The sequence below is a fragment of the Vanellus vanellus genome, assembly GCF_965231255.1.
Source record: "Vanellus vanellus genome assembly, chromosome: Z".
Classification (NCBI taxonomy): domain Eukaryota; kingdom Metazoa; phylum Chordata; class Aves; order Charadriiformes; family Charadriidae; genus Vanellus; species Vanellus vanellus.
Window position 1 is genome coordinate 49,697,877 of NC_138908.1, and position 27,293 is coordinate 49,725,169.

General features: G+C 43.3%; 1 protein-coding gene across 1 annotated transcript in view; it reads left to right on the forward strand.

The window, feature by feature from the left end:
• Window positions 1-1,223: 1,223 nt before the first annotated feature.
• Window positions 1,224-27,293, forward strand: part of PCSK5 (proprotein convertase subtilisin/kexin type 5) — a gene marked incomplete at its 5' end in the record, with an annotated part of 199,614 nt that continues 173,544 nt past the window's right edge. Inside the window, one exon of the mRNA XM_082497728.1 lies at window positions 1,224-1,421. Coding sequence (XP_082353854.1) covers window positions 1,224-1,421 — 198 coding nt within the window. The remainder of the gene's footprint in view (window positions 1,422-27,293) is intronic.

Consider the following 27,293-nt stretch of genomic DNA (forward strand, 5'->3'; position numbering starts at 1 on the left):
ACGTGCTCCACTGTTGGAAGCACCTCCCAGCGAGGTGGCAGGGGCTGCTACACAGGGACTGGGACTAAGGAACACGGGGGAGGCCAAACTCCTCGTCCGGACCACCCCTCCTCAGCTGAAGCGGCAGCCACCTGCTTTGTTGACCATGAATGGACCTTGGAGGACACTTCTGCGTCAAAACGACGCGCAGCAACGTTGGCCAAATACCGGCCAGCAGACCCCCGTACGGCAGATTTGGGGCAGTTCGTGTCCCGCGGCTCCCCCGCCCTGCTCCCCCGGCGCGGGCCTGGCTGTGCGGGGCCGCCGGGGCTCTCCCGCGGCCTCACCTCGCCCCTGGCGCGCCGCCGGGGCAGGGCCGGGGGCGGCCGTGGCCGGTGCCGGGCACGAGGCCTTGCGGCAGGCCTCGCACCTCGCCGCCGCTCCCGCAGCCCCGCCGGCGGGGGAGCGGGGCTCTCAACCCGGCGGGGGCGAGGGGGCAGCCCTCCGGGGCGGTGGCGGTGGCGCACGGGGCCGGCGGTAGCCGCGGGCCCGGCAGCGCGGGGGGCGGCAGAGCGCGGGACCAGCGCGGCTGCCATTTCCCCTGGCCCTCGGCGCTGCCGGGCGGGCGGGCGGGCGGGAGCGAGGGCGGGCGGAGGAGGAGGAGAAGGAGGAGGAGGAGGGAGGGAGGGGAGAGGGAGAGGGAGGTGGCCGAGCCGGAGTGAACTGAGGCGCTCAGCTGCCAACACTCACACACCGCCTGCAGCCGCCGCCGCGCCGGTCCCGGACTCCGGGCAAGAGGGAAGAGAGAGGGAAGGCGAGGAGAAGCCAGAGGCGGGAGAGGAGGCAGAAGATCGCTGGCGGGGGGAAGGAAGTCAGAGAGGAGGGGAGCGCGGAGAGTGGGAGCGGGAGCCCTCCTCCCCGCGGAGAGACGACTTCCCATGTAGCTGGGGACAGAGGGAGAAGCTGGCGCTCAGAAACTGTGAGAGGAGCTTTCCAAGCAAGTTACTTAATCCCCAAAGAGCGGCGGGAGGAGGGGACGGCAGTCATCACCGATCATAACCATTATTCCCAAACCCTCATCACTTAACCCCCGGGCGGTTCAATGCACTACTCCAAGCTCTTCCTAGTTTCCTCCTCGGGGTAACTTCGGAGGACGCGCCGCCGGTGCCGCCCGGAGGTGAGGGGAAGAGCCTCGGAAGAAGGAAGGAGAAGTTTTGTGGGGGTTGCGTGCGGAGGAGGAGAAGATGGGCTGGAAGCGCCGCTGCTGCTGGGGAGGCGGAGGCGGCGGGGACCTTCTCTGCCGGCTCACCCTGGTGCTGGGGTTCCTGCTGCCCGCCTGCAGGACGCGCCTCTACACCAACCACTGGGCTGTGCGGATAACCGGGGGGCTCACGGAGGCCAACAGGATAGCTAGCAAATACGGATACGTCAATATAGGACAGGTAACCCTCCTTACAACTACTTCCGAGCGGTGGGGTCCGGCGCCGGCGGCGCGGCCGGCCGGCCGGCGGGCGGGCAGGGTCCGTTGCCGCCGCCCTGCGCCGCCCGGGGCAGGGGCAAGGGCAAGGGACGGGCAGCTCCGCGGCCGCCGCACGACCCCGGCCCCGCCGCGGGCCCCGCCGCCGCCGCGGGGCGGCCCGCGAAGCTTCCCTCCCTCCCCCCCCCCCCCCCCCGCCCCATCCGTCCCCGTCCCCCTCGACCCGGCCTCCCGCCGCCGGCCGGCGGAGGTGATGCGCGGGGCCAGGTACGGCGGAACCGGCGCCGCGCCGCGCCGGAGTGGTCGGGGCCGCGGCGGCGGAGGCAGCGTCCCCTCCGCGGCCAGGTGCGGAGCGGGGCGCGGGCCGCGGAGGCGCCCGCGGGCCGGGGAAGGGGGACCCGTGGAGGGGGGGACCTCCACCGGCGCGCTGCCCGCCGCCGCTCTGCCTCCGCCGGCGGCTGAACTTCGCGATCCGCGCCGGGCACCGTCCTGCCCCGCCTTGAAAAGCTTAAAAAAAAACCCCAAACACGCCAGTGCGAGAGGAGCTCGTCCTGCAGCGAGCGCCCGTCTCCCCGGCAGCCAGGACGTGGCAGCCGCGGCCGCCGGCCCGCTGCGGGGGGCGTCCCGACCCCCCTTCTGGGGGTGCGCGGGGGGGGGTGGGGGGGGGAGTGCGGAAGGAGAAGGTGACAGGGGTGGCCCCCCGGTGTCCCGCGGGGAAGGGGAGCGCGCCGAGGGGACCGGGGCCGCCGCGGGGCTGCCCCAGGGTGGGAGCCGTCCCGGCCGCCGCCGCGGCCCCCGCCGCTGTCCCGCAGCTCACTCGCTTTCCGCCGGGTTGGTTGTGAATTGAGGGGAGAGAAGGAGCCGGCTCTGGGATGCTGGCGCTGCGGGCAGAGCTTCCCCGGCCCGCGGCCGGCCGGTTGGGCAGCAGCTGGGCTCTGCGGAGCCTGCAGATGTTTGAGTAGAAAACACCTGGATTGGCTAACTCGAGAGAGCACCCCGTGAGAAAATTCTCGGATCCAGCCAGGTTCAGGAACAGGACGCACCTGGTTCTTGCTGGATCCCATCACACTGAAAAATCCCCCGCTGCTACAGTTAGGCACAGTTGCTGTTTAAAATGTCCTAAGATCACTTTTTTTTTTCTGTCAGAGTTTGTGCCCAGTGTCCTAGGTTTTCCTGACAATTATCCTCAAAATATGAGTTGCATATATTGGGTTTGACAAGGTGAGTGTGTAAAAAATAAACAGTTCCACTGCACACTTGGGTGCGAACATCCAAGCACAGTCTTTCTAGACAGTAGTTTATACAACATGAATCGAAAGTTTAGAAATGAGCATTTGCAGGTACAGAAGGCTTCGTCTTATACATGAGATTCACAAAAATGCAGCTGTGTTTACACAACAGGCCTTTTACATCAACCGGATCAAAGTGAGACCCGATTATTATTTGTGTTGTAGAATGAGTTCCCACATACTGCATCATTGACTCAAAAGTTTGAAGCACACATCTCAGCCGTTCTCAGTCATTGCAAGCCTGAATAAGACAGCTGTGCAGTCTATTAAGATAAATAATTTACATAAGAAAAGCTGGAAAATGACACTGAGGTGGCACAAAACATGATGTGTAAAGATGCAGTTACTTAGAAAAACTGAGTACCAACTTCCCTCTTGGAGCACTTAGGCAGGTAGGCAATGTTATTCCCCATTGGAGGCACAAAAATTCGGGAGGGAGCTTTTATGTCAAGACTGAACCCCCAACTTGAAACTGCCATTCAGTAATCCAAGCACAAAGTTTTTTTCATTGATATCTTTTTATCTTACGTCTTTTGCTCAAGGTGTTTCTCCATGTTCCTATCTGGGCCTTTGTAGTGCCTGAGTAGGCAACAGTTAGTTAACTGGAGGATGCACTTTTTCCCCCTTTCATCTTTTGTCAGACCAGCTGGCTAACTCAGAGCCTGCTTTTTTATACCTTGCACATCCAAATGTCATGCTGAATTAAGGAAAGAATGGAGTAAGCTACTATTGCTTCTTATGTGTCAGTGAAAGTGCCATGTATACACCTATGAGATATTAATAATAGATATATTACTGATCAGGTATACAGATGGGAATGAGAGAAAATAGAGACTATAAATAATGAAAAACTGGAAAATAAATTACTGGGCATGCAGATGAAAAGAGACCATATGTGAAGGGAGCCAATACCATTGCTTAGTTATGCAGATAGGGAGAGTGCAAGTAGAAGACGAAAATAAGAATGTTAAATGATGGGTGCATGAGAAAGAAAACCAGTAATAATATGAACTAGACTGATGAGTGATTCCTTGTCTCCTGGCTGTAGGCAGCCTTTGGGAACAAGAGGCAGGCAGTGGGCATATGTGAAGAAGTTGCACAGAGCTTCCTGTATGTATTTTGGATTGGAGTAGCTGGGTGCTAAATGTTATTGTGCCATGCCAACATAGAGCTCAGTGCTATATTGTTACACTTACATGCCCTAAGAACTGTTGTGCATTTGCACAGTGTCTTACGCAAAGTTTCCTTTCATTAGTATCTTTTTATGATGGCCAGTGTTAAGTTTCTGATCATTTCTTGCAAAATCATCTCCAAATGGTATTTCTGTGACAGCACATTCATTAGTATGTTGGTGGTCAGTCTAACGTCTGTTCTTTTATTCCCAGCTAGTGCTTATACAACTTTAATCAGACTGACCTGGTCGCTAGATAGAATTTATAATTTGAGAATTCAGAGTTCATAAAATAATCCAAATGGCCATGGTTTGACCATACATAGTTTAACATGTAAATATATGGTTCAAACCCTGTGTAAAATAATTCTATAACTGTATTTCTTAAAAATACAAAAAAATGTGCATTGTTTTCTCTGAGGCTTATCAATCACTTTTTGTATCACTTGTTGAAGAAGTAATAGCTTTTAGAGAAAGGAGGTCAGGAATGGTCTGGACTGATAAGTTAGATTTGCCCATAATGGTCTTTTTGCATAAATTTGGAAAAGCAGGAGGATATTTGACACAGAACAGAAAGTGCAAAAGAATATGGGAATGGGGCAAGAATCTGCTTATTACTGAGACAATTGCAAGCAATTTGAAAATCTGTACTTGGTGTGAGATGTTGAAAGACATTCTCTTAGCTGAATACACTATGAAAACATTGGAAGAGATAACCAGTAAGCAGAATTCTCTGTCAGAGGCAGGACTTCACATGCTTAATGTCTGTGTATTGTAGCAGCTATGGTCAGGCAATTAAACTTTGGTTTTGCAGATAATATCTTTTCTAGGAAAGCTGAAATATTATAATTAAAGCTGCAAGTGTCAGTAAAAGCTAAGCTGTTTACTTCTGCTTGAAGAAGGTAACTACAAATCCAGAAATCATCTGAAACAGACTAAAAAAAACAGTGTAATGCATTAAGCATAATATTTTTGGTTAAATTAAATTTATGAGCTCACCTTTGAGAAGAAGGTGCAAAAAGCTAAATCCAAATCCCACTGCGGCTGGCCCAAAGAACAGACACAGTACAAATGACCCAGAAAAATGATGGAATTAAAATATGCAAGATAAGAATTAGTGAAACTATGTATAAAAAAAGTGAAAGCCAAGTAGGTGCAGTTGCAAAGTTGCAAACCAGTATTCTTACGATGGTTAACTGCGTGATTAGAGCTGAAGGGAGTAGTGGGAAACAGAGGGGTTCTGAAGGTCTTATTCTTACCAGCCACCCTGTTAATTTTGCATGAGTGGAGATGCAAGGTGCTATAGAAGAGAGGGAGTTTAGGGTACGTTAGGAGTAAAACAGTTAAGACTAGGCAATATTTGGGCTGCGTTTGTGGAAAAATGGCATTGAAAGGTACATTAAGTTGATCAGTGGAGACAAGACAGTAGACCGAGAAAGGCTGTGAATTGTAAACACCAGACAACATCCCCTCTCCCAGTTTTTGTTATTTGGTGCATTCCTGGTAACAGGCAGAATTTATCTTTCCCTGGTTTTGGTGCTCGTGTGATTTGGAGGATATCCAGTTGAATCTTGAAATACCTCTTAAGCACCTTTTCATTGCCATGGTGATGACGGGAAAGCTACAAAGCCTACCTGAATGACTGGATGAGTCAGTCAGAAATAGATGGCAGAAAGGGATGTTAAAAGAGGCCTTGAGATCACCTGCTGGTGCGCAACTGAGAACTCCTGCAACTCACAGCTTCTTGTAAACTCCTGTTTCTCTCAAATTTCTTCTGTGGTCTCCTTCTCTTGTTACAGAAATTTAAAGCTTTAGCTTCTCTGCTTATTGAAAAGAAGAGTTTTCTATGAATTTTTAGGGGACAGGGCACAACGGAGAAAGAATCCTCTTTTACTCTGTGTTTCTCCAGGCTACATGTTCTGGTTCTCATTTCCTACAAATTGCTCCAATGTACTGCTCATTTATCCTGTATTTCCTTACCATTACCAATGTGAAGTTGACAGTAGACATAGAAGCTTGTTCCTCAAAGATTCTTGAAATTCTTGCAGTGAATCTAGTGAGACTGTCACTAATTTTCTTCATCTATGGCTTGGAAAAGCATGTAACAGCAACTTAGACCTATCATTCTGTCAACTGTTATTCAGTTTCTGTTGAAAAACTCTTTTCCCTACAGGGCTGAACAAAGTTTATGTACCACAAAAACAGAGGCAGTAGATCCCCTTACTGACTGACACAAGTGGACAGGATATCCTTCAGAAAATCAGTAATTTTGATTGCTCCAGTTAGTGCCACCAGTTTGGAGTTTCTGATTTTGACAGTAGGGCCCACTTGAGTTGACACTCAAATTAACAGGCCTTCATTTAGTAAGGCCTATTAAAGGCCTGCCCCATAACTTCAGGCTTGAGTACTTGGTTACTGGTAATGTCATTTCTGTGACGTAACCACAGCTGCATTAAAGAAGATAGAGGAAACACAGTGAAGCATCAGTGTAAGCTACAAAAGAATCTGCTCAAGGTCTCCTGTGTTTCACTGTGCTTTAAAATAGCACAAACCTGTAATATCAGGACTTAAATGCATAGAGTTGACTTTTTTTTTTTTTTTTTTTTTATTTTCCCATGTATTGCAGGCATTTCTGGCCTACCCTTGAAGTGCAATTAGTAGTTTCTCTAGCAAGCAAATCCTTGTCTCGTAGAAAAATTGCCTCTATTCTTTTTGCATGTCTTTTAAGAAAGTGATCTGGACTAGCAAGCCCTCTGGGACTGTGATAAGGTAAAGCAGCCAAGCAGTTATTCTAAGTTACATTCTGGATGGAGCAAGTTGGGGTATAACGCATCCTCTAGCAGCTCCTTGCTGACATAGTTTAACCTTTCTGTTAGAGCAAAGTATGTCACTGACGTTTGGGAAAGTTTCTTTCACTGTTGGCAGCTGCAGAGGGTTAAACATACAGTCTGGGTAGCATTTTGTACAATTGGCATAAATATTATGACTGTTGATAGCATGGTGATTTCTTACTATACAGTGAAAGAAGAAAGCTTTCTTCTGATACAACCATGAAAATTGAGGTATACCGATATGACATCTTGATTCCGTGAATTTCCTCATTTCTTGTAAACACAGCTACTCACTGGATATAAATTTCTGATTTGTTGCTAAAATATACTCGATAGACTGGAGAAAGGAACACCAGCTTATAGAGGGATGACTTGTGAAGCATCTAAGAAGCTGGGAATGCTGCTCTGGGCTTTGATGCTGAAGGCTTTTGTGCTCTTGAGCTATTGACTTAACCTTTTTCCCCTCACGTCTTTGTTTATGTAGGTAGAAGAGGAGGAGCTCCAGTAACTGACTCAGGGAATGTGAGTTTATTTTAATTTGAAATGCAGTGGCTTCAAAATAAGGACGGTTTTCTAGGTTTGTGTTCTTCTAGAAAAGGGTGCCTCATCAGTTTCAGGCTGCTGTCATCAGGTGCCAGGAGTTTCTCATTCAGTCAGGGGACTTTCATTGAAGGTGCAGGAGGGCAGGAGAAACAAACAACTGGTACCTCAAAGATGATGGAAGAATGGAAGAGATAAAGATATCTGTGGCTCCAACAAGGGAGAGAAATGCTACATTAATTAGTATAGGAGTAAATTTTAGATCCTTCTATTCCTTTTTCTTTCTTAATTCTAGGCAGAGGCTGAGGATGGGTCAGCACTCTTCCAGATCACATCTTTCCTCTCCTAATGGTATTCTTCAGTAATTTTTCTTCCCTGATCTCTTCTGGGGCCTAGTGAACTACTACCCCCCATGGCAAGTGGCAGACTACCCGTTCTCTCAAATTTTCTTTTTTCTTCCTGCAAGTAATACACACTGTTTGCCAAAAGACAACTAAGTGCATTAAGCTTGAGGTGTGGCCCAGGAGTCATTGTTAGATATACAGATGTGGTTTTTTAGATAATGTAAATGCTGATGTGATTTGCCAGAAGGTTTTTTTTTTTTGTCGGGTTTTCTTTTTGTTGATGTTGTTGTTGTTTTTGTAGGTTTTTTTTTGTTTTGTTTTGGGGTGTGGTTTTTATTTTTGTTAGGAGTTTGTAGATTTAAAGCCAGCAAATCACACAAAGAGTTAATAAATACTAGTTCATTTCAAACCTGAGGTCCCAGTGATGACACAGAGAAGCTGTTGTGTAACAAGATCAATTGATCAGAGAGAATGGGAAGAATGGCTGGTTTCCATTTTCCAAATCTATTCCTGATGGGAGGCAAAGAGAAATTTTGCAAACTAAGTAGTTGAAATTGGAAGACTAGAAAAAAAAACACATTTAGTTTAGAGAAAAGGGAGCTTATTTTAAGATAAATAGCCTAAAGTGAGGTTGTTGTCTTCAGCAAAGGAAGGAGTTTCCTACCATAATCTCCACCGCCTTGGATGGGTGGCTCAAAAAAGCAGGATGGTAGGCCTCTGTGTGCAAAGAAGTTCAGCTACCCCAGAATAATAATATAGACAGTTAATACAAGAGACATGCCCCTTAAGAGCCTGTGTGGTCACAGCATTGAAACAGTATACTCTGTTACTAAAATTTAATACCTGGGATAAGTTTAATGAAGTCCTGAGTATTGAAGATGCAAGTGCCAGGACTATCCTATTAAAGGAATCAAAGCTAGTTGTACTCTAAGCTGTATGCACATGCAGATGTAGTGGGATTACACAGATACACCAAGGAAAATTGAATTTTCTCTTATTCATGGCAGAAGAAAAGTACATTTAGAGACTTGAAGAGAACAAGCACCAGATAGAAAGATCTTTGGAAAATGTAAGCACTGAAACAACATTCTTGCAAATGCTCACATGCCACAAAAACAGAAAGCCAGCACATATTGGAGAACACAAAGGGTGTGCCATGGCTAATTACTTCATACTTAGTTTTCTTGACTGTGCAGTTAAAAATGAGAATGAGGAGGGAGAGAGAGCAGAGCTTACTACTATTAAATGTGAGCTTTCATTAGGAGTTGGATGAAAATGGATGTGCCAAATGGGTTCTGGTGATAGAGGCAATCTAGTAGTCTTTGTATATTGTTACACAATGAGGGAAGATGAGACTCTCGCTTAAGAGCATAGTAGTCAAGCTACAAATTATGTGATGATTTTTTATTTAAAGCCCTTAGGCCAACACACACTAAATTATACTTTTAAGAATAAAAATTAGTTGCACGCCCAGCTTACAAATGGCAATATTTGTGGGAACTGTGCCTCTCAAACAAAATATGTAAAGAAGTGGACCAGGCTAGATTAAAATGGAAGAACCAGAAGAAATCTGTAAAGCACATTGAGTTAAATCAGCAGTGCATAGTGTAGAGTCGAGTCGAATAGAATAGAATAGAATAGAATAGAATAGAATAGAATAGAATAGAATAGAATAGAATAGAATAGAATAGAATAGAGTCATTTTGGTTGAAAGATACCTTTAAGATCATCGAGTTCAACCATTGACCTAGCACTGACAAATTAGCACTAAACCATGTCCCTCAGCACTACATATACAGGTCTTTTAAATACCTCTAGGGATGGTAACTCAACCACTTCCCTGGGCAGCCTGTTCCAATGCTTGGCAACCCTTTCAGTGAAGAAATTTTTCGTCATATCCAATCTAAACTTAAACTGGTGCAACTTGAGGCCATTTCCTCTTGTCCTATCACCTGTTGCTTGGGAGAAGAGACCGACCCCCACTTTGCTACAACCTCCTTTCAGGTAGTTGTAGGGAGCAATAACGTCTCCCCTCAGCCTCCTTTTCTCCAGGCTAAACAACCCCAGTTGCTGAGGGGTAACCCCCAGTTACCCCTCAGCTGCTCTTCATAAGACTTGTGTTCCAGACCCCTCACCAGCTTTGTGGCCCTTCACTGAACACACTCCAGAACCTCAATGTCTTTCTTGGAGTGAGGGCCCCAAAACTGAACACAGTATTTGAGGTGCAGCCTCACTGGTGCTGAGTACAGGGAACAGTCACTTCCCTGGTCCTGCTGGCCACGCTATTTCTGATACAAGCCAGGACGCTATTGGCCTTCTTAGCCACCTGGGCACACTGCTGGGTCATATTCAGGTGGCTGTCAACCAACCCCCCCAGGTCGTTTTCCACTGGGGAATTTTCCAGCCACTCTTCCCCAAGCCTGTAGTGCTGCACAGGGTTACTGTGACCCAAGTGCAGGACCCGGCACTTGGCCTTGTTGAACCTCATACCATTAGCCTTGGTCCATCGATCCAGCCTGTCCAGATCCCTCTCTAGAGCCTTCCTACCCTCAAGCAGGTCAACACTCCCGCCTACCTTAGCATTGTCTGCAAACTTACTGAGGATGCACTCAATCCCCTTGTCCAAGTCATTGATAAAGATATTAAACAGAATTGGCCCCAGTACTGAGCCCTGAGGACACTGCTTGGGACCAGCTGTCAACTGGATTTAACTCCACTCACAACCACTCTTTGGGCCCATACATTAAGCCAGTTTTTACCCAGCAAAGAGTACGCCTGTCCAAGCCATGAGCAGCCAGTTTCTCCAGCAGAATGCTGTGGGAAATTGTGTCAAAGGCTTTACTGAAGTCCATGTAAACACCATCCACAGCATTTCCCTCATCCACTAAGCGGGTCACTTTGCCATGGAAGAGATCAGGTTAGTGAAGCAGAATCCGCCTTTCTTAAACACATGCTGACTGATTGCCTGGTTGTCCTGTACATGCCACGTGATGGCATGCGAGATGATCTGCTCCATAACCTTCCCCAGCACCAAGGTCAGACTGACAGGCCTGTAGTTCCCCAGATCCTCCTCGCGACCATTCTTGTGGATGGGTGTCACATTTGCTAACCTCCGGTCAACTGGGACCTCCCCGGTTAGCCAGGACTGCTGAGAGATGATGGAAAGTGACTTGGTCAGCACTTCCGTCAGCTGCCTCAGTACCCTTGGGTGGATCCCATCTGGCCCCATAGCCTTGTGTGTGTCTAAGTGGTGTAGCAGGTCGCTAACCATTTCCCCTTGGATTATGGGGGCTTCATTGTGCTCCCTATCCCTGTCTTCCAGCTCAGGGGTCTGGGTACCCTGAGAACAACTGGTGTTACTATTAAAGACTAAGGCAAAGAAGGCATTAAGGCATTATGAACCTCAGACTTTTCCTCATCCTTAGTCACTATATTTCCCCCTCCATCCAATAAAGGATGGAGATTTTCCTTAGTCCTCCTTTTGTTGTTAATGTATTTATAGAAACATTTTTTATTTTCTTTTATTGCAGTAGCCAGATTAAGTTCTAGTTGGGCTTTGGCCCTTCTATTTTTCTTTCTGTATAACCTCAAAAAATCTTTGTAGTCTTCCTGAGTGGCCCACCTCTTCTTCTGTAGGCCATAAACTTTCCTTTTCTTCCTGAGTCTCAGCCGAAGCTCTTGGTTTAGCCTGGCCGTTCCTCTTCATCTCCAGCTTGTCCTATGGCACATGGGGACAGCCAGCTCCTGTGCCTTAAAGATTTCCTTCTTGAAGAATGTGCATCCTTCCTGAACTCCTTTGCCCTTCAGTACCCTCTCAGCCAGTCTCCTGAACAGCCCAAAGTCTGCCCTCCAGAAGTTCAAGGTGGCAGTTCTTCTAACCCCCTCCTTACTTCTTCAAGAACTGAAAAATCCATCATTTCAAGATCACTATGTCATCATATCACCGTGTGGTCAGGTTTGCTATGACATGACCTCTGGCTGACAATGGCTAATTGTTGTAGAAGTGAAGGACAAGGGGGCATCACTACAGATCCGTTTGTCCATTGCAGTGCCCTTGAGGAGGATCACCTTTGCTCACTGCTTTCCTGGCAGATATTTAACTAGTTTTCAAAGGTCTTCAGTAAGGAAACTCCACAGTGCCAGGGCATGGTTGATTCTAGCAGCTCATTATCGTCTTTGCCATGGTGAAGTCTAAGCTGTATCTGTCTTTCTGCAGTTCAAAGTGTCGTTTCTTGTTTCTCTATGAACATAAAGTGTAGCAACATTAGAAAAGTTGTAGCATTCCAGTCTTCGTGCCACCCACTTTTATCTTTTTTCATCCGAGTCCAGTTCTTTTTGTTGTTTCACATGGGTCAGGCTTTCACTGATCAGTCTTGCTGTTTGACTCTGGTCTTTCTAAGTGATCCTCATCATCTTGAGCAAGGAGCTCCTAGAACTTTACAGCTGAGTAAAGCATAAGGATTCCTTCAGTTCTCTTCAGGACAGCACTCATAACTTATGTAGCTCATTGTTGACTTAGTTCAGGTTGTGGTCTGCTATGGTTCACAGATTGATTCTGCCCAAATTTCTAGCTCCAGCTTGAATTTGTCCAGTAGATTATTATAGATTAAGTGTAGTACTTTGCATATGCCTTTGCTGAGTCTTGCCATGGTTTTCCAGACCTCGTTTTACAGTTTCAGTTTGTTTTGAATTCTGTTCCAGCCCCCCAACATGCTTGTAGATCCTTTCTGCTTCTTCATGTATGTTGTGTTTAATAGGTGTCTCTCCTATGCCAATATTCAGGTCACTAGTTGAAATACTGACCGAAACAGTTTCTAGAAGAACTCTGGCAGGTAGTAATTTGCTGCCCTGCAGTAATAAATACATATACCAATGTTACTTACATAGTTTTGACCTACTATTCCATAGTTTAATTTTGTGCCCTACTTCAGGAATTTGAAGGGGACTGCTAATCAAGTAGTACTTGAAGATAGATACAGTTTTTAATTTACAAAGTATTGGCTCAAAGTAAATATAAAAATCATAAGGATATTGGATTGGACTGGATCATCAGTGATTGCTATTATATGCCATAAGGTGTTTTTTTACCCCGGTTTTAAACAAATCTAAAACTAACAAATTTTAAAAGTGGTTTGGCTACTTGTACTCACTCTAGAAGCTTTTTTTATTTCCCTCCCGCTGACTTCCAACTTGCAAACTCAATTTAGTCATGGCGAGTATATGTCTGTTCTTGTGCTTAAGTATATCGTCCATTTCTCTAGCACAGTTGCAGGGGGAACCAGCCTTCACTTTTGCTTCTGTGGCTTCTGGTTTCCTATTAGAAGATAGGCTTCCCGGTCCCACAGTCATCCCAATTGCTGTGTTTTGATTGACATCTGTTTGCCTTGACCAGCTTGTATACAACCTCCCCACTGCTTTGTACAATGTCTTAAATAATTCTCTAGACTTTGTCAGGCAAGATATTTGCTGAGTGCAAAGATATCGTCGAGTGCACCCTCAGCAAGTTTGCTGATGATACCAAGCCCTTTGGTGAGGTAGACATGCTGGAGGGTAGGGATGCCATCCAGAGGGACCTGGACAGGCTGGAGACGTGGGCCCAAGCCAACCTCATGCAGTTCAACAAGGCCAAGTGCAAGGTCTTACATCTGGGTCAGAGCAATCCCAAGCACAAATACAGGCTCAGCGGGGAATGGCTGGAGAGCAGCCCTGAGGAGGAGGACCTGGAGGTGCTGTTTGACAAGAAGCTCAACATGAGCCAGCAATGTGCGATCACAGCCCAGAAGGCCAACCGTATCCTGGGCTGCATCAAAAGAAGCGTGACCAGCAGGTCAAAGGAGGTGATTCTGCCCCTCTACTCCACTCTTGTGACACCCCACCTGGAGTACTGTATCCTGCTCTGGAGTTCCCAGCATAAGAAGGACCACATAAGAAGCGCATCCAGAGGAGAGCCACGAGGATGATCTGAGGGCTGGAGCACCTCTCCTATGAGGAGAGGCTGAAAGAGTTGGGGCTGTTCAGCCTGGAGAAGAGAAGGCTCCGGGGAGATCTTATTGCGGCCTTCCAGTACTGAAAGGGGGCCTAAAGGAGAGCTGGGGAAGGACTTTTTCCTAGGGCATGTAGCGATAGGGTGAGGGGGAATGGCTTTAAACTGGAAGAGGGCAGATTCAGATTGAACATTAGGAAGAAGTTTTTCACTTTGAGGGTAGTAAGGCATTGGAACATGTTGTCCGGAGAGGTTGTTGAGGCCCCATCCCTGGAGGTGTTCAAGGCCAGGCTGGATGTGGTCTTGGGCAACCTGGTCTAGTGGGAGGTGTCCCTGCCTATGGCAGGGGGTGTTGGAACTCAGTGATTTTCAAGGTCCTTTCCAACTTAAACCATTCTATGATTCTATGATTCTGTGAAGAATTTTCCAGTATTGTATTTGCATGTTTTGCAGCTATGTTCTGTGGTTCTGTGATTGACCAGTATATCTTTCTCTTCCTCTCCAAATGATGAACTGTAAAATCACAAAGTGTGAAGATACATATGTCAGCTATGGATGTGAATAAATTGTATCGTCTCTAGTGAGGAACTGTGGTGCTCTTTGTCACCTGCTAAACACAGGAAAAAATATGATCAAACAGAATCTTGCTTGCTAGAGATATATAGCTTAAGACAGTAAGTGATTATTTGGCAACATGCTGGACCCAATTTGATTGATCTTTGCAGAAAAAAAACTCTTTGGAATGAAATGTTGGCAAGTCCAGAAAAGTATCAGAGCTACACCATGAAATCCTGCCAGAATAGCTTGTTGTGGAAATTCTTGTGGGTTATGTGATGGTGTATGATGGAGATGAGATTGTAAAAGGCACATTAGCCAGGCATCGTCATGGATTATGTAGTTCTAAACAAATTAGGAAAGAAAAAAATTCTCAGCAGAGACTCTTCCATATAGAAGGAATCTGCTCCCAGGATGGCAGCATGCTTCTAAATGAGGGATAGCCATCAACAAGGGGCCATTTTTGGTCAAGTTACAGTTTTTCTCCCCCCCTTTTTTTTTTCTTTTTAGGGACATTTTTGTGCCAGCAGCGAATGGGCCTCATTTATGTTTGTTTTCCAGACCCAAACTGAATTTATAGAGATGGTAGAAGTTACAATTAAAACCTTTGCTACATTCTCTTATTCATTCTTGTGAAAACCAGAATAAAACCACTGTGTTTTGTGCAAGAGTGCTTAGTGGGCAGTGAAAGTGTTACTAAGTAGTGCTATGTGGCTGAAATTCAAGCCTAGAATTAGATAATGTTCTCCTTTTTAAAATATTTAGCTTAATGAACAGTAGCATGTAGCCTCTCTGGATAAACCTAGATGTTTTTTTACTTTTATTGATCTTTTCTTTGTAGAGCATATTAACACAGCAATCTGATGTCTTAAAAACAAACAAGAAAGAAAATGCATGCTGTGTCACACCTCTAAAGCCAGTAGCATGACATTGAGGGCATAGAGAAGTAGTTCCAGTAACATCTTTGTCCACATGAACTGTCTTTATTCAAATACACCCCCAAGGATGTAAGGCCATTCTGGGTCAGTTAGAAGGTCCATCTAGCCTGCCAGCCTATGGCAGTGGTGTTAAGTTACTGTCTGTGGGAGAGAATGAACAAAACAAGCATCTGGTGCTTCTTCTTAACACTCCGTTTGACTGGTTTCAGCTCAAGAGGCTGCCCAAGCTGTATACGGTTTCTGCGTACTTAGAAATTCTCCATGTTATTTTGTCCAGACGCTTCTCTTTCAAAAAAAAAGTCAACTTTCAGCATCCATCGCATTCTTTGGCAGGGATTTTAAAAGTTTGCTACTTCACTGCATGAAGAACCACCTCTCTTTTCCTTGCTAATTACTAGCTTTGTTTGATGGCTACTGAAAGAGACAATGAAAATCAATCTCTCTCCACTATTATGCCATACATGATTTTTTAGATTTCTAATATTTTCCCCTAAATTGTGTAATATTTAGACTGAAGAGTCTTAGTTTATTTAAGTGTTCCCCACACAGAGGGGGTACAATATCTTTGTCCATCCTTCTTCTCCCACTTGGAAACTTTTCCAGCTGTACTATGTCTTCTCTTAATAGAGGGGACTAGAACTGCACAGAGTACTTAAAGTGTGGCAAAACCTTGGATTATTCCTACAGTGCCATGTTCTCTTCTTTGTTCTCCATACTTTTATTGATCATGTTTGGCGAGGTAGACATGCTGGAGGGTAGGGATGCCATCCAGAGGGACCTGGACAGGCTGGAGCCAACCTCATGCAGTTCAACAAGGCCAAGTGCAAGGTCTTACATCTGGGTCAGAGCAATCCCAAGCACAAATACAGGCTCAGCGGGGAATGGCTGGAGAGCAGCCCTGAGGAGGAGGACCTGGAGGTGCTGTTTGACAAGAAGCTCAACATGAGCCAGCAATGTGCGATCACAGCCCAGAAGGCCAACCGTATCCTGGGCTGCATCAAAAGAAGCGTGACCAGCAGGTCAAAGGAGGTGATTCTGCCCCTCTACTCCACTCTTGTGACACCCCACCTGGAGTACTGCATCCAGCTCTGGAGTCCCCAACAGAAGAAGGACATGGACCTGCTGGAGCATGTGCAGAGGAGAGCCACGAGGATGATCGGAGGGCTGGAGCACCTCTCCTATGAGGAGAGGCTGAAAGAGTTGGGGCTGTTCAGCCTGGAGAAGAGAAGGCTCCGGGGAGATCTTATTGCAGCCTTCCAGTACTGAAAGGGGGCCTACAGGAGAGCCGGGGAAGGACTTTTTCCTAGGGCATGTAGCGATAGGGTGAGGGGGAATGGCTTTAAACTGGAAGAGGGCAGGTTCAGATTGAACATTAGGAAGAAGTTTTTCACTTTGAGGGTAGTAAGGCACTGGAACAGGTTGTCCGGAGAGTCTGTTGAGGCCCCATCCCTGGAGGTGTTCAAGGCCAGACTGGATGTGGCCTTGGGCAACCTGATGTAGTGGGTGGTGTCCCTGCTTATGGCAGGGGGGTTGGAACTCGATGATCTTCCAGGTCCTTTCCAACCTAAACCATTCTATGATTCTATGATTTTATGTCTAGTATGTAATTTCGTGTTGGGACTTCTGCCAAGCTGAGTTTTCATGTACTAGTCTGCCATAAGCCTGAGAGTATTGCTCCGCAGTGGTACTGGGCAGCTTAAACCAGTTTGTTTTAGTGTGAAGTTCGGTTTTTAAATCAGTTAATCTACATATGTCTACATTTGATTTCACTTGCCATTTTAATGTCGTCACTCAATTTTGCAGGGTCCTTCTGCAGCTCATGCACAGTCAACCGCAGTCTTTACATCTGTGACTGTTAACAATAGCTGACATCTACACCTCATTGCTTACTCTCTTTTCCATGTAATTTTTTTTACAAAATAGTGTAGGTCCCAGAAGAAATTCTACCGTGGACCCCAACAGAACTCCAGCAGGGACCTTCACCTATTGGGAGAAGCTAATCGCTTTTAATAAACAAAAAACTAATTACTCCTAAGCTTTATTTTCAGTCTTTTAACTGATTGCTTGCTTCTGCAAAGACCTTATGCCATGGCTTTTTAAATTCTTAAAAGCTGTTGGTGAAGGACGTCATGAAAAGCCTTTTGGAAGTCCAACCAGAGTATATCTATATATCCTTCTTTATCTATATGCTTCACATCTTCAAGGAACAGTAATAAATTTGTAAGGCAGAATTTTCCTCTGTTTAACTACTTCCGAACTGGTCCTTTTTTATCCAAGTGTCCATTAATTTTCTTATTTCTTAGTTTCTACTCATTTGCCTAGTAGTGACTTGCTTCATATCTGCTTTTACAAATTGACATCTCATTTGTCACCCAGCTGTTCTGAAATGTGAAAACTGGTTTTAAGTGAGAGATTTCATGCCACTGGTCCTATTGCTTTCAATTACTTTAATTTACTGAGTGTTTTTATTCAGATGTTTCATCCGTATTCCTTTCACACTCTGGGCTGCAGAATGTTTGTATTTCAAGTATTATATCTCAAGTAACCCATCTGAGGTGAACTGAAGCAAACAAATCAATCAAATGCTAAATGCTGAAAAAACTTTGATGCTTTATGAGTATGCTGGGCTCCAGTGAGCCAAACATGAATGAACAGCAATGGCAGGGCTTTAAGATGAGAAAGTTCCCCTATCCCTCTTGGAAATGAGTAGTGCTGTTTCCCCTCAGGAACTGGCTGCAGAATAAGCTGTTTTCTCTTGAGCAACCAAGCCCTGTCCTGCGCGAGAAGCGGTAGTTTTACCAGTTGGGAGTGGAGTGGAGCCACTGCAGATAACTGAACAGTGGTTTTACAGATCAGATTAGCTTTTTCTGCATTTAAAGAAAAACACTTCTCTCACTGGATGTCAAAGAGAGTCTCTGAAATTTAGCTCAGCAAATTATTCAGCTGTAGTTTGTAGAGGCCTCAATAGCCTTTTAGTATGAATATTAGAAATGCATTTGCAGGTACTCTAATTGTATGAGAAAGTCTGACAGACCAGATGTGTCCCATCACCACCACACAAGAGCTCCAGCCCTAACTAGCATGACAGTATTAACTATGATAACGTTTTCAGTTTTCCTCTGGAAAGATTCCCATTTGCTCCATTGTAAGCCAAATCATTCCCCTTCCTTGGGTTGGAAGCACAACATTAGTAGGATTTTATTCACATCTATTTGAAGTACAAGGTCATTTCCAGTGAGGACATGTATAACAACATCTGAGATTTCCTTGACACTCTTGACACATGTACATCTCTGCATTACTGCCATTACTCCATTCTGCCTGTCTGCTCAAGCGATACCTTTGCTTCAGCTCAGAGAATTTTAAATATCCATTGTCAGTGAATGGACTCCTCTCAATTATTTTTAGGCCAGTGCATGATGATCATGGCCAACAGATAAATCACAAAGTCATCACCTGGGAAAACTGATAATTGGAATTAAACAGGGTTGCTGAGCCTTGTTTTCTGAAAGAGTTAACCATCCCACTACCTAATGGGGCTCTGGACTGTGTTGGCATCACAGGTCTTGTCCGTAAATCATAGAATCATAGAATGGTTTAGGTTGGAAAGGACCTTGAAGATCATCGAGTTCCAACCCCCCTGCCATAGGCAGGGACACCTCCCACTACACCAGGTTGCCCAAGGCCACATCCAGTCTGGCCTTAAACACCTCCAGGGATGGGGCCTCAACAACCTCTCTGGGCAACCTGTTCCAGTGCCTTACCACCCTTAAAATGAAAAACTTCTTCCTAATGTTGAATCTGAACCTGCCCTCTTCTAGTTTAAAGCCATTCCCCCTCATCCTATCACTGCAACAGACTGCTCTTTTGGAAGCTTTATTGTAGATAAATACCATTCCATCTTGCAAAATTTTAGTAATTTCCATTTCTTGCCTGGCAACTACAAATATTAATCTGACATTGAATTGTGACTGCACAGTGAGCAATTCTAGTGGTGGCTGGAATCTGTGTTAATTTCCTGATGTTTCTGATGTAGGACTCATTTGACATGAAAACAAATGTTTCCAAATGGAAATGCAAATCCATTTATAAAGAAGAATACATGTTTTTTATCCAATGAATTGCTACCGTTCTAACTGACTGACCTTTCCCTATTTCAGTATTTTGGTATTATATATTTAATACCAGTGTATTAAACAAATATACGGTAGAAACATTCCTTTCTCCAAGAAAATGTACTTTCAGATACACAGCTAAGCATTCACTTAGCCCTCAAGTTGTAAGATTCTGCTCTCCAAACAAGAAGGCCACCAAGGAATATTCTTTAAAAGTGTGAAATGTATAGTATATGAAAGTTGTGACTTGTTTTTAATTGATTTTAGTAAATGTAACTATTTAATCATTAATTGGATATAAACTCTTCTTTACTTTTCTCTGAAGTCTGAAGTAATTTGGAAGCTGGTATATGAACCTAGACATTAGGATACTAAATCTAAAGTGTAGGCCTCACTGAGGTCTGGATTAAAGAAAAATTGTTTCTTCATTAAGTGCTTCTTGCAGCTCTCATTAAATACAGTGGAAGATCCCACTGATTCTAGTGAAAGCTGCATTGAACCTTAATCGCTCTTCTGGCCCTATGGAGGTTGGTACAGCAGGATAGACCTGCGTATATCTGAATTAGTATGTCACGTTATTTTTTTTGTTGTTGTGATTGCAAATAGCTACGTTAAGTGGAATATTACATGACTATGCTAGAATTAGCAGTCCCTTGGTGTGCTTTAATATTTTTTGAAATCCTCACTGAACGTTAATTATGGTCACGTTGGTGGTTTTTTTCATACTAGGTTTGAATGCTACATAATGCAATCAGTTTGGTAATTATATTTTGGTCTTGCTTGCTTGCTTACTTGCTTTTTCTTTACGTGTATCTGTAGATCTTGTCAAAGAGAAAATTTTTTTGTTTTCATACTATTAAACTTAGGAAACCATAAGATCCTTTCCAGAAACTGTTACTCATATGAATAGTTGTTGCACAAGTTTTCTTACCAAAATCAGTGAGATTACCTGTGGGTGTGGAGGCTGCTTACATAAATAACAGATATTGACAAACCTTACTTTTACACAAAAGAAAATATAAACTTTTGTACAGCTCTAGCATTAACTGAATAAGATAGGTGAACGTATCAGCATCATGCCGAGTTCTGGACAAGTTGCATGCTTCTCTGTGTTCGGTTAAGCAAGTTGTACAGAGTGGAAGATCATAGACTTTGGTACAGTACAAAGTTGAGGAAGTATCATGTAGGTTCACTGTAAAAGAGCATTGGATCTAGTGCCTACACATACCACATAGATGAACTTAACTCAGTCCTAGATATTCCTATGAGTCACTTCTTTATTACTCTTCAGTAAATTATATTGGTGATAGAGGAGGAAATTGCTTAAATCAAGTCTCATGAGAAAGTCAGTTAAATGAAAACATTGTATTTACTATGACCAATAAGAGCTGAATTCAGATTTGTAAGACAAAGTACAGCGTGAAAAGGTTTATTGCTGGCAATATAAATGTTCACTGGAAACAATGTGACTACTGTAGGTCACTGCATTAGTCATTTTGAATGTTATAAACTCTCTAGCTATTAATGTGCTTAAGAGTTTTATACTGATGTTTAAATAACTGGATAGAGATATAACAGTATATCTAACTTGGTGCCCAGTTCTTAAATCTTTTACTCATACAAGTGACCCCATTAGATTTGATTGCCCTTGATTTATGCCTCTTAAATTCCATTAGCTTCAACAGAGTTATTTCTGATTTATGGTTTTGTAAATGAGAAGGGACTTGGCACACTGGGACTGAGTAGATGTTTACAAGTTTCAGGACAGGGATGATGGTTGTTAAATATTTCACGATCAAGATTTAGAAGGAAATGAATATGAACATTTTTTCACTGTGAAACTTTTCTTGCTGTAGTTTGTTAAAAAATAAAACCTATTTCTTATCGACCCTTTATACTGTTTGCATGATTGAAATAGGAGTGTCAGAACTTTGTCAAGATTCATTCCCATGCTTTATTATAATTACATATCAGAGAGTACAGATAACGAAGAAACAATAATCCTTAGAGTCTAGAGTAGCTAATAACGTATGGAATATGGCAGTTCTGTTTGCTACTTAAATAAACATTCATGATACTGCATGAGTATCCATCCTCGTTCTCTCATCATTTTACATTTGTTCAGTGATAAAGCATGAAATAGGACTGGAATTCAATAAAATAGTGATAAAGCTCATTTCAGGTGATGCAGTATATCATTTAGATATTTCAAATTACAGAGTAGTGAGTTAGGAAAGGGAAGAAAAGATTTCAGAAAGCAGTGGCAATTTAGTTGACCCCTCAAAATGTTAAAGGTATTTGTTTCCTATTCGATGGCTTCATTATGGGGGCTGTTTACTGAAACAAACACTACCATATTGCCTAACAGCTTCTTTGCAGATACAAACAACGTTTGTTACGGCTTGAACTCACAGTGCATGATGACTGTGTTGAAGTCACTTGAAATATTGCAGATGTTAAGTTCCTTCATACAGCAGAAAATAAATACATTTTGTTGCACTCATTTTTACTTGCAGAAATAAGGTGGTGACTCATTGGGCTTCACAAAAAGGGGTATGAACTACCAGTTTACATTGAACTGCTTTCTGTATTGAAAAGAAACAATAGAAAAGATTAATGGGAATGAAGGCAGTAATTTATTTCCTTTTGAGAATTTTCATGAAATGTGTAATGTTGCCCTGGAACTGCAAACCCACGGTCACAGGTTGCTGAGCAACCTTGCGTTGCTTTATTTGATAGGGACATGAACTTGCCAATTGCTGCGATGCCTACTTAGGCGAAGCTTGCAGTGACGCTGGGGTTGCAATTATTAATGCCCATTGTTGTACTTGAATTGTAACATTTCACATGACATGTGGAAATGGCTTCCTTCGCCATCTCTCACCATTATCTCTTTTAGGATAATATGTCTGTTGGAGGACCAAACCTACACTTCATACAAAGTCCTTCCCACCTGATAATTAAGGACACTGTGTTCATTAATTTTTAGCTACTTTTTTGAACATCATCCTAATAGTCACAACCTGTTTATCAGTCCTAGCGAGGAGGTGGATGAAACTTGTCTTTACTGACTTTAAAAGAAAGATTTCAAGTACTATAGTGAAATTTCTTTCGATTTAGTGTTTGAACAATAAACATAGTGTCCAGGTATCTTTCACTTCTCACATTTTATTAATTCTTAAGTTTAGTGAGGGCATATTTGTATGCCCTCGTCTCCAGGGAAGTGGTACCACATAGCAAATGTTCAGAGGCTACCCATGCACAGCACAGTTCATATTCAAGGAGGGTTACCAGCTTTTGTCCTGCAAAGACTGATGCACGTTCTTGTTCTCAGAGCTGCAACAGAGAAAGGTAGGGGGAATGCTCAAGCTCTGCTTCTGTCACAATTTTTGGAAGGAGCATGTATTTACTGTGGTCTTGTGTGACCTGTGGCGTATAACGCACAATTCTCTTTGCTGCTCATCCATGTAAGACTCAAAAATAATTTTCACCCGGTCTTTATTCAGGCAGCTGTTTGTTGGCTTTATTTACCTGACAGGTGTGTTTGGAATTTCTTTTTTTATGTTTTGGCCTGAGTATTCTTTTTTTTTCTCCTGCATTTTTAGAAGTAGCATTGTTTGTAATCAAATATGATCAAAGTGTATTTTTCTTTTAAATAAAATCAGCTAACCTGCCCCTCCTTTCATAACTCAATTAATAAGGCAGAAAGATCTTAATTTCAAAAGCCATAGGATTTATATGAATATATAATCCAGAAAAGATGCCACAATCCTCTTTGGAAGGATTGTTCATCCTCTATAGTAGGGTAGATTAAATTAATAAATCTTAGTGTGATTTAGCAGGTATTAGAATAAAGCTATGATACAGTTCTAATTTATACCTTTCTAATATCTAAATTCATATTACCTCCTGAGACCTGTGACCTCTTTTATAGAATCATAGAATGGTTTAGGTTGGAAAGGACCTGGAAGATCATCGAGTTCCAACACCCTGCCATAGGCAGGGACACCTCCCACTACACCAGGTTACTCAAAGCCCCATCCAGCCTGGCCTTGAACACCTCCAGGGATGGGGCCTCAACAACCTCTCTGGGCAGGCTGTTCCAGTGCCTTACCACCCTCAAAGTGAAAAACTTCTTCCTAATGTTCAATCTGAACCTGTCCTCTTCCAGTTTGAAGCCATTCCCCCTCACCCTATCACTACATGCCCTAGTAAAAAGTCCTTCCCCGGCTCTCCTGTAGGCCCCCTTTCAGTACTGGAAGGCCGCAATAAGTTCTCCCCGGAGCCTTCTCGTGGCTCTCGTGGATCATCCTCGTGGCTCTCCTCTGGACATGCTCCAGCAGGTCCATGTCCTTCTTATGTTGGGGACTCCAGAGCTGGATGCAGTACTCCAGGTGGGGTCTCACGAGAGTGGAGTAGAGGGGCAGAATCACCTCCTTTGACCTCCTGGTTATACTTCTTTTGATGCAGCCCAGGATACGGTTGGCCCTTTGGGCTGTGATCGCACATTGCTGGCTCATGTTGAGCTTCTCGTCAATCAGCACACCCAGGTCCTTCTCCTCAGGGCTGCTCTCCAGCCATTCCCCGCTGAGCCTGTATTTGTGCTTGGGATTGCTCTGACCCAGATGTAGGACCTTGCACTTGGCCTTGTTGAACTGCATGAGTTTGGCTTGGGCCCACGTCTCCAGTCTGTCCAGGTCCTTCTGGATGGCATCCCTCCCCTTCAGCATGTCTACCTCACCAAACAGCTTGGTGTCATTGGCAAACTCCCATTCTTGCAAAGACAGTTGTACTAAAACTTAGTTGTGCTACATGATAAGGCATTTATTTTTTTGATGAAGCAAAACATTCTATGTTGCTACTTGGTTTTTAGTTTTTTTTCTCTTTTTTTTCCAAGTGATTGCACATGTTAAATAAGTTTACCACTAAAGTAGGGGAATCTGAAAAAGCAGAATCTCATTTAGTAATATTTGCTTTAATTTACCTGAACTTTGTAAAACTTATAGGCCAATTATCAGTCTCAGATGAAACTTAATTTGTTTTATATTGCTAAGTATACTTTATAATATATTTAGAATAGAACATTCATCTATTTAGAGAAGTAGGATTTTGGAAATGTAAAAATATTTTAAAATAAATCTTAACTAGGAATTTAGAATTCTACATTTAAACTTAGATTTTAGTTTGAATTAAATTTTTAGTTTAGAAGTTTAGAATTGAGTCTTTAAATATGTTTAAGTTATATTCTGGAACACAGTAGAAACCCTTGGAAAAAAAACTATTAGAAAAAGTATTTTAGTAGAGGTAATTAAAAATTATATATAGTGACTAATGTAAAGGATTTGCCCTGCAAACAGAAAAGTTCTTTTTATCTTCTTTTTAATCTGCATTTTTACTGAGTTTAGTTAAAGTAGTATTTTCTGGGAATTTTAAAGCTTCTTAACAGATACATAAAAATTCAGATTCACATTACAATTTATGAAGTGACTTTAAAAAAAATCTCAACCTTGATACCGAATTAGAATGAAATCAAGAATTCTAATTGGCCACAGGGTATTGTTACTTTTTTATCCTACTAACAAAGGCACATGAAAAGTTTAAAGACTAGAGAGCTTATGTTTATTTTTCCAGTGAAAGAGTTAATGTGCTACTTTATTTTTAAAGCAAGATACAGTAACATGTAAGCAACAGCAGGGACATTATCTGAAAGAACATAATGGAGAGTTACTTTATTTTAATGGCTCTGTTATTCATTTTGGACATCAACTGTTTAAAAAGCCAAACTGTACTTTCCTAGCTCAGGTAAGTGCCCAGAAAAAATTTATCCATTGAAATAGTTGAAACACAAAGGAAAAATATAAAAGAAGTCCCAAGTGGCCTGTAATTCAGTAAACTGATATGTTTTTCTCCCCATTTGAGCAGAAGGAGAGGGAATGTCAAGGCTGTAAAGTTTTCGCATGTTCCTACTTTGTGAAGAGTTACAACCTGATTTATTTTTGTGGAAATTGTGATGTTTCTGCTGTAATAGCCATACAGTTTAATTTATCTGCCTGTTTGGGAGGTTTGTTTATCTTTCATATGCAGGTGTTTCAGAAGTGAATCTCCTTTTTCCTGCCAAACTGTCCCATCCTTCAGACCAAAAATTTAACAAACTGATCAAGAGGTCTTGATTACAGTATAGTTTTTTTTCCATCTAGGGGACACAAAAAAATCTTTCAAGAAGGAGGAGTGCATTTAAGACTAAGCCCAACTTGTTTAGAGTGTCACTATTCAGGAACAAAAATGCTCTGCAGACAGAGCAACTGGCAACTTAGGCTGTTCCTATCTCAAGCACATACAGAAATGTTTTCACAACTTGGGCTGTCAAATTTCTCTTAGCTAATTGGGCTTAATACATTGCTGAGAACTGGGTTACTTGGACATTTGAACGTAGATGGAATTCAAGCTTTCAGAGTAGTGGTGACAATATGTGTGCATACCCCCATCACCTTGGTTCTGCTACTGCTTCAAATTCTTTTATTTAACTAAGTTTGGTCATGTTAAAGGTGCATTTTTTGCCCCCAACCAGTAGATATTCCTGTAATGTACAGATTCAGAGCCTCTGTAATACAGAGACTAAACATCATTATTTCCATCCTTTAGACTAGTCATTGGAGTGGTATTGTCTTGCTACTGCAGCTCAAGACAAGACCATAGTGTTCAGTAGTGCCGGTGGTTTTGTTTTTTGTTTGTTTGTTTGTTTGTTTGTTTTTTAATGTTATCTGCCCATAGTAATCCAAGAAGACTCATGTAGGGTAGTGTAGGCTATCTGCCCCACAGTGGATTAGCAGAGAGCTTAAATATTTGGATAGAGGCCTCTTCTTAAGAGTTGGAATTTTAAGTTTTAGACTATTAAGGTCTGGAGGGCCTTGCTTCTCTCTCATAAATGTTTCATAAACTGATCTTTGTGGGAGCCCAAAATTGTCCAAAACTGCAAGTGGTCCAATTTTTCACTTCACTGCAGTATGCCATATGTGGGCAAACCTTGCTATTATTTCTTGTGAATGACACATGGTAGGTGAAATTCCCCATTCTGATGACAAAAAAACCCCAAACTCAAATAAAAAACCCCAACAATAAAAGCGCTTTTGATTACAGGGTGTATTTAGGAGAAAAAGAGACTGTATCTCAGTCTGCAGGTCCAACTGGGGAGCAGCTCTGCAGCTGTCCTCATGGTGGTTGCTCCTCTAGCCTCAGTGTGATGGAGATCTGTCAGTGCTGACCCAACAGTGGGGTTTTGGGCAAGAAAGCTGAAGGTTAGGAAAGCGTGGTCACTGTTGCAGTAGATTATGGAACCACTACCACCGCTGAAAAGAAAAAAAACCAACCAAAAAAGCAAAACCAAAAAACCTCCAGTACACAGTTTTGCTGCTTGGAATATAAGGCAAATTCAGGTTCCAGGTCTTGCATGAACATGCCCTTTCCAGATACGGGTGCTTTAATTTGATTAGGTCAGTAAACAACTAACAGCCCCTGCAGGTCTTTCTTGCCCCTAAATGCTGAGATCAGAACTCTGGTTTTAAGATGTTTAATACTTCCCAAGTCTGGAGGGACACAAGAAGGAAAAGGAGCGGCAGATCTCTCTAGTATGAATGAACCTGTCTTCACCTGTGGGTAACGAGGGGCCAGAGGGATCAGAATTAAGGGCTATAGGCTCACCTCCTTCATCTTCATTACAGAGTGGTGTGTGTTGAAGGAAAATAAGCACTATTGTAACCTTGTCAGCATTTGGTTCTGTCAAAACACTTTGTGATACCAACTTGTCTTCACTGGCATTTAACGCAGGGAAGAAAGCTCTGGTAATACCAACACATTCTGTTTCAGCCTTTACAGACTGAAACATTTTAATTTTTTGCTCTGAAACATCATTTCCAGTGCACTTTGTATAAGGTTACAACATTTTAAACATTTTAAAGTTTGAAATATAGTTGAAGTGATTTTGTCAAAATTAAATGATGGTAGTAAACCTAATAAACTTTCTTCATCTCTCTGTTCTTGGTATTTCCTTCTGTCAAGTACTTTATCACTTTGG